Below are 19,870 nucleotides of genomic sequence, written 5' to 3' on the forward strand. Positions count from 1 at the left end.
CTTGTATTGTGTACTCTAGGTCACTAGCCTGTCACTTACATCATTTCCATTGGCCAGCTAGTTTGATTCACTCCAAGATGACCATGAATTTACCATAACATATATCTTAGCACAGCATGCCGGGGTTGATACATTAACATTGTTTGAAAGCATTTAATAGGCGCATAAATCAAAAACAATCTGGCAGCATTCCTGCAGAGTGTTGGAAACAAATTACCAATTTTATTCCATTATTCATAGAATTACTTCTGACCTGCAACATAACAGCCTATTTGTGAGGCAGAGACCTTATGCCCAGAATAATTCGAAGGCTGGTGGAAGCCAAAAACACCATGAATATTGCAGACACTAGCATATGTTTGGAATCTGAAACAGTCTTCCTTTTTCCAGTAAGCTATTCATTCAAATCCCAGCTGAATTTTAAGGGAGAACATAACAGATGAATGAATAAAAAGCAAAGGAAATTCAGAAAAAAGGTCCTTCAAAGTAAAATCATGTCATACTTAAAAATGCTTCTTTTAATTGAAAAGCTTCGCATTTAAAGTGCAAATTATTTTGTTGGGAAACCAAATGTGGTTCCTGGCGGAGGGGTGGGAGAGTGGGAGGCTGTTAAACTGAAAAAGAAATACAGAGGGATAATGGAGAAGAGACTCCATCTAAACTCTTCTTTAGTTAGCTCCGTATGTTATCGATCACTACTGTATATACAGGAAACTTCTGGATAGCTTAACGGTCATGTAAAGATTGTATCAGTAATGTCAAGATCTATTTCATGTCATTGCCAAAGCCTAAGAGGTCATGCTGGATTTGTTTGTGTGTCATTTATGAAAATTATGAAAAAATGGGGACCATGAAGAACCCATTCAATTTTGGAGCAGATTGGAACCACAGGGTGGGTAAACAAAGTAAGTTGAAGTATTTTTAATACGTTTGTGCTGCATCCATGTGTTGTTGGAATAACTGGAAAATAACTGAGAAAACTCTATGTATATTCAGAACAACTCTGAAACCGACATCAACAAGATTACTCTGAGCAATAAAATACAACAAATGTTTTCATATTATGACTAAATCAGAAGAAAACTTCCAAAAATGGAAAATAGGGCCATCTGAGTGACACATGAATGTCCCTATGGCCTTGAAATAGGTCTGTGCTCTCACTCTCTCTTTGTTATTATTTTATATCACACATTTGCCTCCAATCCAATCAACTCAAACCTTATTTAATCTATGTGGACTAGCAAAGGTGATCAGCATTGCCAGAAAGATGGAGATGTTGCTGCCTCTTTCAGATAACATTTATAATAAGCATTTTGCCTCGGATTTCTTCCTAGTAATTTTTAATAGAGAACATCTTTGTAATCCTTTGTAGCTGTCCTAAGTGGCAAGAAACGTTAAGTGCTTGGTTTATTGTGTCAGTGAGCCTTCCTCTTTATCTTAATTTGCCCAAATGTAGCTTTGAAAGGAATGTGTGAGTGTTGTCCTTTAAAAGTTATTTGTTATCTAGTCCAAATTTGTACCCAATTTAATTGGATCAGAATTATGATGGGACTGAAAGCTGTTGAGCATACAGTTTGCATTGGCATTAGCAACTCAAACACTGAAATTAAAGGCATCTGGTTTAGGATATCACATTCATATCGTGATGCAGAAAGCTTCCCAAATCATCTGCAGCCCAGGACGTTAATGAGAGAACATTAGAAGTGTTACCTATAGGTGCATCTTCATTAACATAATGCAAAGGTAATTGAGGTCAGTGTCTTAATATTCTTAATGAACTCATTAAACTATAATGACTTTATAACAGACCTTATCTGCCTGTATGACCGGACAAACAGAAACTGTGGACACTATCAGCTCAGCTTGATCTCATATTGATCATCCTGCCTGGATTTATTACAACATGTACTGTATGTGCCTCATCAAACGAAAACCTCCATCAGGCTGATTAGAACCACAAAGAGATAAACATGATGTCTGCTTCAAATATCAGTAATGACTCTCTGTTAGATGCCTAAGATGTACAAACACAAAAGCACATGAACATACACACTTGAAATATTCACACTTTTATAGTTAGTTAAGGAGGCTTGACACCATAAGTGGGGACCCTGACCAATAGCCACTTGTGATTTCTGGTGCTGATTCAACAATGAAAACTAATTAACACCGTCAAAAGAAGGGCACAGTATTTAAAATTGTGACTTTATTTTTGTAAATTGGAAAGTAACAAGCTCATTACTGCATACAGTAGGTGTTGCATCAGCAATGAAGCTGAGTGCGTGCAAGCCACAAGGATGCTGGCATTTTAGTAGCGCATTAGGGAGACATTTCCACTGAATAGAAGCACTAAAAAGCAGGCATGAAAGGTTTTTGATCAATTTCACATGAAGTGGTGTTAAAAGCAAAGTGATTCTTGTGTTGGACTTTGTGTTGGCAAGTGTCCAGTTTATTATACAGTACATGGCAGGTTCAATTTCAATGAATAAGGAGCAGGGGAAGAAAAGGGCAGTAATAGAAACAGGAAGATTAAAGATGTGAGAAAAAGTAAGTAAGCAGTTACGAAATGAGGAAATGGCAGGAAGGTCGTAAAGGAATGTAAGTAGTAGCCAGGTGGACATGCGGTGTGGGATGATGCCAGGAAGAATGTTATAGAGCAAAGAAAGGAAGTAAAGTATGAAGCCAGCAAGCAATTTTGACTTTCCAAAGAAGACCCTACAGTAAGCTGTGACGCAAGCCCTGGGATTTGGAAGATAATAGGCTGTAATACAATTGTCAACACTGAGTCATCCAGACATGGGGCTCAGAGGCAGAGCTTGCAGTAATAGGGCTGACACAGAGTAATCAATACGCCACAACACCACACACAATACCAAGGCCTGAGTCTGAGAGGAGGAACACTGCACTAAATTGTTTACCTCCATTTGCAGAGACTGGGAATCTTTAGGTCTTGTAATGTTATGGTAAACAAGCCTTTGAGTGGGTTTTAATATCATTCGAAAGTTATGTTTGGTTACAGGGCCAGGAGGCCTGTCTCATATATTAAATAAGGTCGTTGGTAGTCTCTTACACAGACTCCACTGACCTAATGCAGCCAATATCTGCTCAACATTAAAATGCATTTTCCTTCTTTGGCTGGATTTATTTTCCATAAATGTCAGAGCTGATTAAAAATCACAATGCTTTTAAGTTCTCTTCATGAATCCCGATTAATTTATGATTTCTTTGAGTATGAAGACACAGCATGACTGAACCTGTTAACCCTAAAAATTTGACATAAATTATTTATGAATGCCCTTCAATAACACTGACATGGAAGCCAATGCATTTGTCACTCTTCCTTCTTCCTGTGTGAAAGAGACATTTCCCTTTTATTACTTGTATTCTGCACAACCTTTTTAAATAACTAATGTAACCACTTATAACATATTTCTATGAATTAAATTAAAGTGGAAATGCAGGGAACATACACTAGATTTGTCGAGACTTCTCTATTTTTCTGACTAGGAATATCAGACAATGTGTTTAATCATGGATGAAAACCAGCAATAATGCTTGATAACAACAAACCCTAACCCTAACCTTTTCAAGTTCAGTAGTTGCCAGCCCTCAATAGAGAGATGATGTGTGAATGAGGAAGATTGTCTTCAATATCAGGCAATACATAATTAATTAAAAGATGAATAAGACTCAGATTATTAATCATCAGTGCAATCTGATAATGGAGCATAATGAAGTGATTGGAATTGTCAATGGAGCGTTTTACACAGCATCACAGAAGTATGCATATCGTCCCATTACAATTGATTTTAAGCTCTTTCCCATTGCATCAATACTGATAACCACATCAAATAACTGACAACAGATACAATTCTTGGGACTATAGGATGCTGATAAGAAAAATTGCATGAACATTGCATTTTAAGATGATTATTACATGTTACTTGTTAGACGCTTTTATCCAAAGCGACTTACATACTCAATACTGTGGACAATCCCCACAGGAGCAATTTGGGGTGAAGTGTCTTGCCCAGGGATACAACGACATGCTGACTGCAGCGGGGTTTGAACCTGTGACCCCCTGATCCCGACATCAAGGCTCTATCCACTGCGCCACACGCCACACGATTATGTTGTATATACAGTAGGTGCAAAAATTCAGATTTACAGTATGCATGCAAGTCAGAACAGTGAGATTTGGTCTTAGGTTGGTCTTAGTTAATTACCTGCTGTTTTGATAGCTTGCTCCCGAGTGAGTCATCAATTTAGACATCTGATATAAATAGCTTAACACTCTTGCTAGGTGGAGCACAGCAGCAGAGCCAACATTACCTTTAATTCGCTCTAGCTCAATTTGGCCTTGGATGGCTCTGCTTACAGATTTAAAAAAAGGTGTTAAGAGCAACAAGTATTCAAACTGCTCTCTTCACCACCACAATAAGTGTCATTGTTAAAAATTGAATTTGGTTTCTTTGCATTACAAATGAGTGACAAGCTGACATTATGTGCCAATATACAATTGTTGTGACATAATAATGACGTACTTTATATTCTGGCTGGATGCAGCTCTCTGTTGTCACTGTCCACGTAGCCTATTACCTTTTCTATTACTCAGTTGATTGATTCTCAAACTCTGTGTCTAAACAGGGAAATATGAACTAAACATAAGCCATGGAGGGGAATTAATTAAATCCCAATCATTTTCACAGTCACAGTGGATGCTTTCTAAAGCAGTTTGACAGACAAGACTTTTTTGGGGATTTATAAATGTTCTGTTCCACAGTGCACAACAGAGATGGAGGCCAAGGTTGATTTTTAAAGAGAACATTGCCTCTATTCATTCACATTCACAGATTTGTGTCAAGAAACTTTACCAGAACAATAAACTTGTGAAATTGAATTTTGTATCTAGATAATATTTGTATCAACAAAAAAAACTGAGTGAGAGAGAGAAGCAGGTTTTAGCAGTAAGAGACAGTGATGCGCCGGTGAAGATGGCCGCATCGTCTTTGTGCTCCTCTCCAACTTTGCCCATTTTCGTATTTTGTACATATTTCTTTTACTTTTGCCGTTTTACTTTTAACATGGTTCGCAACATGCTAGCCGACCGCACCTACTCTGCCATACAATATAGCAGAGAGGAACTTTTCCAATTGCGAAACTTCGTGGACAATATTAACCCTCCGACAAACAATGGAGATTCACCATGGCTACCTGTTGCTGTTCTACCTGAGAGACGCAAGAAGAAGACAAAGCGGGGATGCCGGGCCGGGTTGCTGGTCAGACTGAGAAAACGAGAAAATCGGCCCCTTCTTCCGAGTATTCTTCTGGCTAATGTTCAATCCATTGAAAATAAGCTAGATGAACTCAGAAGCCGGATTGCTTTTCAACGGGACATTAAGAACTGTAACGTGTTAATTCTCACTGAGACTTGGCTCAACCCCGCTATCCCGGACTCCGCTATTGTCCCTGACGGATTCTCTATTTTTCGTCAGGACCGGACTGCTAACTCGGGGAAAAGTAAGGGAGGCGGTGTGTGTGTAATGACTAACAACAACTGGTGCTCAGATGTGAAGATTATTTCATCGGACTGTTCCGCACAGCTAGAGCACCTCATGATCTCATGTCGGGCCTTCCATCTGCCGAGGGAATTCACATCTGTTGTGATAACAGCAGTGTATATCCCGCCGCAGCCACTCGCCGACAACAACACGGCACTCGATCAGCTGTTTGGGTTTATTGATAAAACCGAGACTTCACGGCCAGATGCGGCGTTCGTTGTGGCCGGAGATTTCAACACCGCCAACATGAAGAAGGTTTTGCCAAAATATTACCAACACATCAACTTCCCGACGCGCGGGGGAAACATACTGGACCATGTTTATTCCCCTTTCCGGAATGGATATAAGGCTCTCCCTCGCCCTCCCTTCGGCAAATCAGACCATATCTCACTACTGTTGTTGCCTGCTTACAAGCAGAAACTTAAAAGGGACAGACCGATAACAAGGACAGTACAACGATGGAGCGAGGAGTCAGATTCAGCACTGCAGGATTGCTTTGCATCTACGGATTGGAGTGTGTTTGAGGACAATAACATCAACACACACACACGGACACTGTCATCTGCTACATTGGGAAATGCATCGATGACGTGGTACCGAAGGTTTCTGTACGGACATTCCCAAATCAAAAGCCCTGGGTAAACGGTGAGGTGCGCGGCAAACTGAAAGCGCGCACTCTCGCGCACACAGCGGGAGATTTGGAGGAGTACAGGAAGTCTAGGTATGATCTCCGGAGAGCAATTCAAAATGCAAAGAGACAGTACAAAGACAAGGTGGAATCTGACTTCAAAGGCTGTAACACTAGGAATATGTGGGCGGGACTAAGGACAATGACTGACTACAAAGGAGCAGCGGGGGGTGCTGCGGGAGTGTCTGCGTGCGCATCTCTCCCAGATGAGCTAAACAGTTTTTTTGCACGCTTTGAGAGCAGCCAGGCTGTGGAGGTACAGAGGGACCAGGAGCTACACTGCCCTTTTGTTTTAAATAGGGCAGATGTGTGTAAATCCTTTAAAAGGGTTAACCCACACAAGGCTCCTGGACCTGATGGCATCCCTGGCCGTGTTCTCAGGGTGTGTGCAGTTCAGCTGGCAGAGGTGTTCACAGACATCTTCAACAGGTCCCTGCTGCAGTCTGTAGTCCCCACATGTCTTAAACACTCCACCATCATTCCTGTCCCCAAAAAGACAATCATCACCTGCCCCAACGACTACCGCCCAGTAGCACTCACCTCCATCATAATGAAGTGCTTTGAGCGGTTAGTCAAATTATTCATCACCTCCTCCCTCCCTGAATCTCTGGACCCCCTGCAGTTTGCCTACAGAGCAAACAGGTCCACAGACGACGCCATAGCCCTCACCCTCCACACTGCCCTCTCACACCTGGACCCGAAGAACAGGAACACATATGTGAGAATGCTGTTCATTGACTACAGTTCAGCATTCAACACCATTGTGCCCTCCAAGCTGGCCATCAAGCTCAGAGACCTCGGGCTCAACAGCGCCCTCTGTGACTGGATCCTGAACTTCCTGACGGGCAGACCCCAGGCAGTGCGGGTGGGAAATATCACATCCTCCACCCTGATTCTCAACACCGGTGCCCCTCAAGGCTGCGTGCTCAGCCCTCTCCTCTACTCCCTGTTCACCCACGACTGCGTGGCCACACACAGCTCCAACACCATCGTGAAGTTTGCTGATGACACGACCGTCATCGGCCAGATCACAGACGATGACGAGACGGCGTACAGAGAGGAGGTCGAAAACCTGACATCTTGGTGCCAGGAGAACAACCTCCATCTCAACATCAGCAAAACTAAGGAGCTGATTGTGGATTACAGGAAGCAGCAGGGAGAGGGACACGCCCCCATCGCCATCAATGGGACTACGGTGGAGAGAGTCAAAAGCTTCAGGTTCCTTGGGGTCCACATCACTGAGGACCTGACATGGTCTCTTCACACCACCACCATCACCAAGAAAGCTCGACAGCGGCTCTTCTTCCTCCGCAGGTTGAGGAGGTTCAAAATGGATTCCAGGATACTCTGCAACTTCTACAGGTGCACGATAGAGAGTATCCTCACTGGCAGCATGACGGCCTGGTACGGCAGCTGCACCGACCTCGATCGTAAGGCTTTACAGAGGGTGGTGAAAACTGCACAGCACATCACCAGGACGGAGCTGCCATCCATGGAGGACCTTTACTCCCAGCGGCTCAGGAAGAAATCACTACGGATTATCAAAGACCCCCATCACCCCAGCCACAAACTGTTCTTTCTGTTGCCGTCTGGCAGACGTTACCGCAGCATCCTGGCAAGGACAAGAAGATTCGGAGACAGTTTCTTCCCGCGGGCAGTGAGACTGTTAAAAAATTGAACTGTTGAAACAACTTCAAACATTCAACTGCTACTCAGTAGTATGTATCTAATACCTAATATATATATATCATTCCAATAACTTGTATATAGACTCATACTGCACTATTCCACATCATAACTTTATTTCATTTTTATAACTATTATTATTTTTGTATTGCTCTTGCTCTTATTGTTATTATGTTATGTTATTATGTTGCATTGTTGGAGAAGCCTGTGACATAAGATTTTCAACTGCATAATTACTCTGTAGCTATGTCAGATTGACAATAAAGAACCTTGAACCTTGAGAGGAGGTGGCAGTCAAGGGGAGTCTTGTAAGACATTACAGTACAAGGACGAGGGCACAAAGCAACTACTATCTATTTATTATTCACTAAAGACAGAGGGTAAAGCCACCTCCTCAAAATGTGTACGAGTTTTCTTTCAATAAAAGACAGAAAACATTTGAAAACTACTACACAACTAATTTTGTACACTACACAACTAATTTTGTGCAGGTCGGGGAGGCAGTCCTCCATTTCATCGGTTCTTTAGTGGCACATTTAATTATGACGCATTTTATCATTTTACAGTGTTGGGAGGAATAATTAGAAGCAGGGAGCATGTCGAGCCCAGAGCCCCAACTGGCCAAAAACAAATGGAGGGGAGCACGGCAGTCTCTAGGAAAGAAAAAGGGATTAACTAGAGAATAACAGCATCAGCCATGCTTCAGAAATAAAACCTTACTCTCCTCATCAGCCTTTTATACAAACCTGCCAATCAGCTCTGAATAACATGAACCAAGAAAAGGAAATATTCTCAATGAGGGGGTTTTGTGTGCATGGTAACCTGTACAGAATTGGAACATAGTGTGCAGCCTGTTTTCCTATTACTTTCTCTGGCTTATGACACCAGAAGACAAAAAAAAGCACAACTTATATAAGGGTAAGCAGACAGACAGGTAGGGAAGAAGGACACGATGTTACAACTGTATATATGAGTATGTATGAGCGGGAGGGGCGATGGAGGTGAAGTACGGGTGAGCATGTACTTCACACAAGTTTATTCATTTAAGTCTTATCATTCGTGTGTATGTATGTGTGACAGTCAGGAAGTGCTGGCAGCTCTTCAGGCACGGATGCATGACAATGAGTGCAGCGACAAGAGGGATCACGGGTGTGTGGAGGGGAAATGGAACATGAGGAACAAAACAAACAGACGGAGGGGTGGGGTGGAGGTTGAACTGATGGCCCCCGCTTTGCAGAGAGGGATAATATGTCAGCCGGCACCGTGTGTCGAAGCGGGTGTTTGACTGTTTTGATTGGATGCGCGTTTGTGTGTGTTTGTGAGAAAGTGAGAAACAGAGAGCCCGCATGCTTTCATCAAAACTCAAAATGACATCACAAAGAGATAGTGTGCCCTGCCAGGCGCTGCTTAGCCCGACCCCGTGCTCACCTAACCTTCAAATGACATCAGGCATCCCGTCAACATATGATGAGTCACTGCCAACTTGGTGAGATTTATTCAATCCTGCCGAGTAGCTTGGATCGCGGGATACAAATCACTTAGATGGAAGCCGTGGAGCAGGGACTGAGTGCTAACGTGTGTGTGACTCCCGTGTGTGTGTGCTGTTTGTTTTGATTGTTTGTGTGTGTGCATCTATCAAATGAGCAAATGTGTGTGACTCATGTGAGTGTAACATTAAAGGGGACCTATCATGCAAAATGCACTTTTGTACGTCTTTTATACATGAATATGTGTCCCCGGTGTGTCAGGGAACTCACCAAGTGTCAGAAAACACAACCCTCTCTCTTTTCCTCCATACCCAAATCTCTAAAAACGGGGCTGCAACGGAGCTGATACAGATTTGAAATTGTTCTGACGTCAGAAACGGGGAGCTCCGCCTATATGGGCAACTCTCCACCTATCAGGGGAATGGGGGGTTGGGCCACGGCCACGGCCATTGCCGCTCGAAAGCCCTGGAGACGCTGTAGTACATATGCCAGGCCTGTAAGTGGCGCTGTAGTCTGCCACAAAAGCAGCGAAGAAGACTTCTCACAGAATCAGCCCTTGCAAAAACAGGGCTGGAAAAGAGCAAATAGAGCGAAATGAGGCATGGCTAAAATGCATGATCTGTTTGGTATTTTTGAAAAAAAAACTTCACAGACATGTTTTATATAGGTATGGCCCTACAATATATGTTTCAAATATAGCATGATAGGTCCACATTAAGTAAAAGCTGAGGAAGCTGCATGTTGCTGGCTACCTTACAGAAAGAAGCTGTTAAAGCCCCGTGGAGCTGTTCAGTTTCTTTGCTCTTCCTGGAAGCATGTTTTTGTTTTAATCTCTCTGTTCACTGTTACCCAAGGGCCAACATGTCTGTTAGATCTTGCAATTAAAGCCCAGGATATTAACGGCTGGTATTAAGTGGACTTAATTGGAGGAGAGGAAAATAGACTTGCGCTAGGAGCTTTATCACAGCGAATAAAAGAAACAATGTTTGATACAATCTGAGTTATGCACCATGGGCTTCTTTTCCTCCCCATCACCCGCGTGTCTAATTCTGATCAGCACCATCAACTAAAGGGAATACTTGCTTCTAAATCAGGCATTACATTAGCCCGGACCAGTGCCTTGGAAATCACAGACTATAAAGAAATAATGTAGCGAGGAACCTTAAGCAGGTTTTAGAGACTGTTACGAGCCAAAACGGTCTGAATCATATGGTCTTTTAATGAAGGGACAGGCAAACAGAATATAATCTCTCTTCGCCCCAGGCAGCGTCCACTGAAGATCATTAGCTCTAATGACGGTCAATAAATTGCTATTCTCAAACATCCATCTTCTCCATAGATACCAAAGTCTGCTGCCATACATGAATAACAAACGCAAGCACACACAATGTATAAGTAGGTAAAGCATGAGAGAGAGAACTGAATTGTATAGCTGTGCACTAGCCAGCATCCCTAGAAATGCAGTTTTATACTTTTGCTAGGGGAAAAGGAGCATCTCTCTTTCTTCCCCCAACTTCTCACTCTAGATTAATACCATCAATATATAACAGGATAAACAAACAACCGGAATGAAGACTGAAAGCAGTCGGATCCATAAGTGGGCATGACAAAAACCCTGACTGTAGACGAGTAGCTGCGCGAGAACGCTGATGAGCGTCCTGAGATGAGTCAGGGGAAACCGATTAGGCAGGGGAGCAGTCTGGCAGATCGTTAGTCAGGGATGTCAGGACCAGAGATAAATGAAGTGTCAGCAGACGAGGGAGACAGAAGAAAGGAACGGTTGGAGAAAATAGGAAGAGACAAGGAAGAGAAGGGAGGAGATGCAGAAAGAATGGAATGTATACGTTGAATTAACATTCATAAGACATAAAAAACGGTCGGTAATTGTGGAATTTCATCGCAACATATTTCGATTGTAAATGGCATTGTAATTGTGTAACAAAAGCAATAATATGAGCGGAAGTGTCTTTTTTCATAGTTGAATCTCCAATATGTTATCTAATATTAATACATGCATAGTTAATCTTGCCCCTTTTAAAAAGCCCATGTATATATCATCACTTTTAGTAAGGATGCATAATTTATTATCATCAGTTACCGCTTAAAATCCTTCTGAGAATCTTCGAAAATATACACTATATTTAATTTTCATGTATATTAAATATAATAATATGTTTGTTTTATGTTTTAAACGGCTTTGAAGAGCCTTTGGGGTAAACAGAAACTGTTGTCAATGTGTTAATAAAACAGGACTCCGACATGCTTTCCCTTGATGAGTGTTTCCAATCTTTTGTGAAGTCTTGCACTTCTTTATTTAGACTATTTGAAAATCGTATTTCTTCCCTTCAATGGCTAACAGCTGTGTAAGATTCAGAGAAAGATGGAGGACAGAAGAAACAGATCTGAGATTTTTATGGTATGTATTTGAGCATTGTGTAAGCTGTTGGACCCATTTCGGCATAGGTATTGCCGACCTAACCTCTGTAACTTTCGTTTTTCTAGTTTGTTCTTCTAGAAGACAATACGTAATATTTCTCAGAATTATCATGCAAAGTAGAAGCTAACCCAAAATCAGCCGTTAAATAGTATCTGCTTTTCCCTAAACTGCAAACCTTCAGGTTAACCTTTCACTTGTTCCATCATGTAATTATAACCACAGCCAGACTGAACACTCTTGACAGCAATGCAGATGCATTCAATGCTCCTTTGATCAGAGTACACAATGAATGTTCCTATTCAAGACACGCTGATCTTAATGGTCAGTAACTCTCATCTGAACCTCAAACTGTCTGTGTTTAATTAGGTGCTGATAAGGGGTCACGGAAGGGGTAAACCCTCTGTCGACAAAGGCATACTTAAATATATATCTGCATTTTTAGGACAAAAAACAAAAAGGAATGCAAGTGATTTATGGTCGTTTTGGAACCAATTCTGTATCTAGTTAAAGAGAGGCTGTGGTAGGCAAAATTATTGACAGTATAATTCACATTTGTGAAAGCTCACATCATGGAGGACATGTTGAGCAATACACCTTTTAGCACTTTCAAATACATCTCTGAAAGGATGTTCTGAGCGACAGCAGTGGAGAGTAAAGGTCTGCGCATCTGCTTTGTATCCGTCCCACTCTCTTTTCACACTGTCTATATATAAAGTATTATAGCATAGAAATTATAAAAACGGCAGAGTCCTTGAAATGTACGTCTAGTGGAAGATGCTTTAGAAAAAGGATAGATAGCCTTGTGTGATTTCCTGAGGATGACTGTTACTTGAAGAACACTTTACTGTATTTATCCGTGAAGAAAACTCTATGAAGCCTAATTATGTCCAACTTATGTGAAAGTACAAAGATCGTACAGTCAACACAAACATATATAATCTCATTACTGCCGTCTATGTTTCATAGAAGCTTGTTATATTGTAGGACTGAGAAAACATGTGCCTTTAGCTGCCCTCTGCATTCTTCTCATAGATATAAATAAATAAATGTCTCATATTTCTTTAACGAGATGTAGAATTGCCCCACAGCATCCTATAAAGTGTAAAGTAATCCCTGTTTACTAAAGACTTGTTAGTAAGAAGTTAAAACCACAAGGTACCTGATGTAAAAACTTTTTCAGGGGAAAGGGTGAGGGAGTGAGTGACAAGCGTGAACTTTAAATAGACTTCAGAAATGTAATTTGTTCCCTGAGATACTGAAAATATCTGGGATGAAACACCAATAACATTGCACACACACAATGATCAGTGACCTTTATCGTTCATCTGGTGGTTCAAGAAAGGTGTAACAATTTCTTTAAATATAACTTCAATAAAAAGATATCTTTAATTTGAATGAAGTTACAGAAGTCCTACTGTAAATAAAAAATGTAGACTTAAAAAATAAGCTTTCAAAAAGGAACTTTTTTCTTGTTGGCTGTTGCTGAGTTTTCTCAATCAGCTTTTCTTTCAATCCAAAAGCAATTGCTTTAAGAAAGCTGTAAACCTAAGCATCTCCAGCCAGCTAGCTAAGTTTGAAATCATCTGTTTGATGTTTTTATTCATTCTTATATTTATGGATAAAAAAACATATAATTCAGACACAGTATGAACAGTACTGTATTTTTATATTTTAAATGTTTTTCACTAAAAACAACGATAATAATAAATGACTTCCATATAGTTGATTTCTGCACAGTATTACATGAGAATACTTCATCCTAAAAGCATGAAAGACCATTTAAAGATGTTGAGTAGTGCTGGCGGCATATTAAAACTTTTGAACGTTGGTTTTCACAAGTGTTACTTCAAGGTCAACGGAGCATTTCATTCTTCATTATGATCTGGGGTTACATGTTAAATAAAAAAGCCTCATTCCCAAGATCACAACCATTGTGTAGTATTTGACCACAGAACCGAAGGCATTTCTGGATGCGTTAATGGTTAGTCCTCAACCCTTTCAACCTTTTCTCTTGTAACTGTGGAAATCCAAATAATTGGGCATCAATCTAAGCTCCGTCTTTGCTTTTCATTTTTCCATATACTTATGGTTAACTAACTTTATAAGAACAATGCTGTTTAATAATAACGTGTTGGCCGTTTCTGTACTGCAACTGGATTTTTCACCTGTTTGGCAGCAAGATATAACGTGTTGGCTCAGTTATCTAGCTTGCTACACATTTCCCTGTGTGAAATCAGGAACCCATTGTCACTCTACATGGCACATTACGTCCTGCTTGGCACCGAATGTTCCAGGTTGTTTTAAGGTCTTCAAACTAATCTGGACAGGACAGTCTCATAAAAAAAGTCCCTTAAACTGTACTTTAATAAGAGGAGGAAAAAGTGACCCAAGCATTCGTTGTATTATTGCCCTTTTAGGGGATGTACTATCACAGTGAGTCTGTAAAATGAAAAATAATGAACTGAACAGCGATAAAACACACAAAATAAACGTCCTATCCTACCTTCTTTTGTAACCGTAAGTTTTTACGCAGTTGTGTATGTGTGGTAGGCACGATGCAGCAGCGCCATTTAAAAACGGAATAAATAGGATGAATCATGTATTGACAACTAAAGAGAAAACAGCTCAAATGTATTTTTCTACTCACAGCTTCTGCATTATGTTTCCGGCTGCCGGGGGGGCACTTCAGACCATTACGGGCCGTCTCCACAGCAGCGTTAAAAAATCTTGAAACGCTTCTGCCCATTCACTTTGAATGGGGTGACGTCACTTTCCCTCACTTTTCGCCGAAATGCATTGTGGGCAGGCGAGCGGAGATTCTCAGGATTTTCAAGATTCAAAGTTGAACAATGTTCAACTTTTGAAGCTGAGGTGGAAGCGGCAGCCAATCAAATCCCGTGTACGCAAATCTGGCAGTTCAAGCTCTAGCCAATCAAACGGCGTGTATGCTGGGAGAGACATACCGCAGGTCATTTCCTCATATTCCAAAAAATGGAGGAGAAATTAGCGGTAGGGAATCACCCGGTGCTTTATGACCAGACCTACCGGGATATAAACCGGAGGAGCCAGGCATGGAGGGAGGTGGCAGAGACAGTGGTATGTTTTCGCCTGTTTTGGGGAGTTTATATCCAGTTTACTTCGGGCTTTTTGGCTTCGTATGTCGCGGGCGGGAGATTCATGTGATTGGTTGATCGCAAATAAATCCCCAAGCCTCAGATACGCCCACCTCCAAGATTTTTTTAACGCTGCTGTGGAGACGGTCCGTTACAAGAATGTGAGCTCAAGCTATAAACGATGCCGTCACTGACCAATGACAGCGTTTTAAGAAAATGGTGGTAATAGTAGAAAGGGGGATGTGTGTCATCATCTAGTATCTACAATGAGTCTATGTGTTATGCTGCAGCCTCCCTCAGACATCAGGCCAGAGGAAGGATGGACCATATTCAGTTATATACACGGAAGAACAAAGACAAGCAGGTTAAAGAAAGGGAGGAAAGATAAAATAGGAGAAGTGACTATGTTAAGGGCTGCAGAGGAAAACATGGCAGCAGCCCACTCTTAATGAGTCATAAATCAGCTTGATATGAATCATCTCTACAGTGCTATTAGAGCAAAGTGTTGCGAACCTCATTAATTTCCATTAGGGAGCCACTATCTAGTAAGTTTACTATTGCATAACATTTTCTCCAAGCTCCTATCTTTATGATCTTACAATAACTCCCACTGATCCCTTAGCATCTATGTTCCTTAACACCATTACTCTCAAGTTTGGGGTCAATCCCTTTAATTTCCAGCATGGACGTGCACATTTTTAGCAGCAGTGACTCATTTCAAACGGCTCTGTCACCACTCTGCACTCTGATGAAGGCACAGTAGATTATATAAAAAAATGTAAAACACTATTGAAAATAATAAAATATATATTATATATATAATAAAATATACTATTAGTTGCCATGCAATGTCTTTGGAAAGTTGCGGCATCCCCTCAGAGAATAGCAAGCTACAAACCTTTTGATTCTAAATGCAGCCAAGCTAAAAGTTGTAGTTGATATACTTTTGGCAGCAAATCTCTGTCAGATAGTACCCGCAATTAATTAAGGAAACATGTTGCCCTTGCCTGAAAAACACAAACTTGCTTTCCGGTCACATCTTTGTCCTCAAAAACACTTACAACTTGAAAAAATAACATTTAAGAACTATGTGTTTCACTCAAAGTGATTCAGCTGGTGGCCTGCCAATGCTTTGAAAGCAACTTTGCAGAGTTAACATTTAGCTGCCTCTCTCTCTTTTGATTGCTTTGCCAGTGCAATGTGCAACATCCTCTATGAAGCATCGCTTACCAAGCTACATTAGTTTTGACTAACCACAGTTAACAAGTAGATTAAAGCAGCTGTGCTCTCAACACTATGTAATGCAATGTGATTATATCAGTAGGAAATAGTTTATGGGCACTATACAACTACATAGAAATGCCCCTAAATGTGAACCAACATTACAAGAGTCCAAGGCTAACTTTAGCAAGAAACTATGCTAAGTAGCTAAGTAATTAAAACTAAATAAAGAAACGTTTACAGTACAAGCTAAATCAGCAAACACTGAGTAAATCACCTGCAGTCAAAAAGAGTAGATAGATTCTAAAACGGGAAAAAAGAAAAGACAGAGAAGAAGAAAGCTGAAGATGAATGAGGTTTGGAGCTCTTCCTCAACTCTTTGACAGAAATGAATGTTGACTAAGGACGATGGCTCATTCCATGGGGGCTTGGCCGGCTTTCCACAATCACTATTAGATTAATAACTGCAGCAGCAACAACAACAATAGTACAAGTAGCAATCACAATAATCATTATTATGTATTTTTTGGGGCCAGGAGTGCACTTCAACCGACGAGGGGCAAATTATCAGTGACTGGAGCCATTACAGCCACCACACTCAGTACGTCTGTAATTTGAAATCACAAGCAGTGAGGGAGAAAATCAGCTATGCTATAATGAAGCTAAGCTATAATTCCTCTGTCTTAGCTCCTGCCTGCCTAACTCTATCTATTCAATCAATCATTCAAGTGAGGAGCACCAATTAAAGTGCACTATTTTAATACACTACAGGAGCACAGCATTGGACTACTGATGTGCTCCTGCAGGTGTGAAATCTATATTGCCTCCAGACACCCACACTATCCCCCGTTTCCTTACCAGAGAGGTGAAGATGTAAGTGTAGTAGACTGACAGCATCCCCAGCTCTGATGCCTGCAGAACAAAAGACAAGAGGGACAGGAGGTAAGAGATAAAAGGCAAACGTAAGAGATAGAAGATACAAAAGGCAGAAAACAGGAATACGACGATTGTAGTTTCAACAAAATGGTGGAGGTCAGAGAAACGGAGCAGGCAGCGGGAGAACAAAACAGCAGCAGAGAGAGTCTAGAATAAAGGGGCGGGGAGAGAAGTTGAGAGGTCAGTGATTCAGTGTAACTCAAGCTCCACTCAGACAGATCAAATCCACATCTAGATAAGACAAGGCACATTCTTATCTGACGACGGCTCTCAATGGAGCAATTAATTTCCGAAGTGCATTAGTATGCTGCTCGACACTCCGTCTTACAATTTGATTAAATCAAAGTCACAGTGAGGAGCAGTTGTGAAGGACAGGGTGAACTTTTCATAGTTTCATTTAATTAAAGTCATTAGCAAAAGAGAAAAATAATCGAGCTATAGGCTTCTGTTTAATCATGATGTGATGCACATTATGATTAAAATCAATAAATGTCAAGGAGATATATATATAAAAGCCTTTTTAAAGAATGTCCTCTTTGTACAAACATTTCTTTACTATACATTATTCAACCCTGGGTGGAATCCTTTGTGAGCATGTATTAATCCTCATGTCCCTTCTGCGTCGCTTCACAGAGAGTGTCTTTTCTACAACTCGCTGCACTGACATTTCCATATTTCCATAATAAATAGTTGAAAGACTAACATTATTCCAAGGTTGTTATCTGTAAAAATGTAACCTCTGTGTTGGTGTTTGAATGCCATACGATGTGTGAATCACTCAGTTGTTGAATATTCAGCTTAAGTGTTCGGCGGGAGAATAAATAATAAAACACAAAGAGGAGAAGAAAAACACATCTTATATGGCAAAAACAACCAAACACAGATGTCACTATTAAACTGAATGACCTCTCATGTTGACTTTTTAAAGCTTTCTCCTTTGAGCATATTTAGCACGCAAAAATGACTAGCATGATTACTATGTAATTTAATTTTTGTGCTTCAGGTTTAGTGTTTTTAGCATCTGCCCTGCCGGGTTACACAGAGCCAGTTAAGCTTGGTAATGGCAGAGGTGATACATATGTTTAACAGTACTTTATGCAGGAAGTAATATTTCTAACACCCAGCTTCTGTAACTTGGGTGATTAATGTCTTTATTACCTGTCCAAAGAAAAAATGACATTATAACCTAAATCGCATTTACGCAGTACAACCAAAACAAGCAGCTGATGAAAAATATCCTTTTGGTTTCCTTTCACTGCATTTATAATAAGCTTATTTTCCTTTTTTCATCCCACTTTGTGATCTCCTCGTTGTTCTACTGCAGCTTTTGGTCAGAGTGCAGGCAGTTTGCACTGCCCCGGTATACTGGGCTCACTATCAGTCCTACTCTGGTTTTGTAAAGCTGTGCACAGCAGTGGAGGGCTGAATAAACGAGATTACATTCAGAATGCTAACACTGCTGACCTAAACCCCTCAGAATGCAAAATCCTCAGAGAGTGAGAAACTGCAAGATGTAAACAGACAAATAATGGGAAATGTCTTGCATGACAAAGGGCGATTCTGTCCCTCTAGAGCAGCTCAGCACTCTTATCACCATCTGAGAAGGGTACAGTATATACGCCATATATATCTGATATGGTTGGCATCTAGGCACTCAACGAGAGCCAGGACTGCCAACTTTCTACCACCCTGCTGCAGGATTGTCGTGACAGGCAGCGTGACACAAATAGGAGACAAAAGAGTGAGAGACACAGGGATGGGGTGTACAAGACCACACGAAGAGCGAGGTGTGAGGAAACAAAGTGAAATAGTCTTCTCACGGGCAAAGAGCGAGAACGACAACCACTCCATGTTGATAGTGAAGACACAGACCGACGGAGAATGGGAACAGAGGAAGAGAGAAATAAAGAAAGAAAGACATCCCAGGGCTCCCGCTGCTCTGTGGCCCAGGGTTGCCAGGGTTGCCATGGTGACTTTGATGACCACTGATGGCGGCCTGAATGAGCTTGATCGAGGTGAGAGATGGAGACTAAGGTCTACTGTGAGAGTGAGTCTATAACTGAGAGAATGGAGGAGAAGCGAGAGAAACATCCCCCCTTCTGTCTGCAGTTACCATCACCTCCACTTTAGCCATCCATCCATCGTCTTCTAGAAATAATGGAGGTGTGTATTAATCACAGAGAGGCCATATGCTGTTGCCAAACACTCTAGCTTCCTCGGCTGGCCCAATCACCGTTATTGATGCCATTAAGGCTCTTTACAAACACAAGTCACCAATCAGGAGGAGCTTCATCTTGTGTGGACGTCAGACTGTCTGAGGTTTTAATAATGTACTGTGACGTTAATGATATGTATGTGCAATTAACTCATACAGGTCGAATTGTTAGGCTACGCACAAAAATAGTCTTCACTAAAGATTTCAAGTTTTTTCGACTCAGGCGGTAAACTTAAAAACGTTGCATATTTTTGAGAAAGTATAGAGGTAGATCGATAATGAATAAGAGCACCATATTAGAAAGTAGAGAAAGGTGCCTCTTTATGATCCTGTCCTTATTCATATCAATCCACTTAACTGTGTAGCATTTTCCCTTTTCGAAGGTAATTCATTGGGATACAACTTGATTTAATACCATATCATTTGATGTGAAAGGTTTGTTTGAAGATTGCCTCAATTCATCTGGCTTTTATTTTGGTGCCGAGATGTTCTGTACCTATGTCTTTTAAATGTCTACTGCCATAAA

General features: G+C 41.1%; 1 protein-coding gene across 1 annotated transcript in view; it reads right to left on the reverse strand.

Moving 5' to 3' along the window:
• The window catches only part of grik4 (glutamate receptor, ionotropic, kainate 4), a 143,048-nt gene that overhangs the window by 55,673 nt on the left and 67,505 nt on the right, over positions 1-19,870 (reverse strand). The window contains exon 6 of the mRNA XM_034115112.1: positions 17,052-17,105. Within this exon, the coding sequence (XP_033971003.1) occupies positions 17,052-17,105 (54 nt within the window). The remainder of the gene's footprint in view (positions 1-17,051; positions 17,106-19,870) is intronic.

This window comes from Trematomus bernacchii, unplaced genomic scaffold (genome assembly GCF_902827165.1).
Source record: "Trematomus bernacchii unplaced genomic scaffold, fTreBer1.1, whole genome shotgun sequence".
Lineage (NCBI taxonomy): Eukaryota > Metazoa > Chordata > Actinopteri > Perciformes > Nototheniidae > Trematomus > Trematomus bernacchii.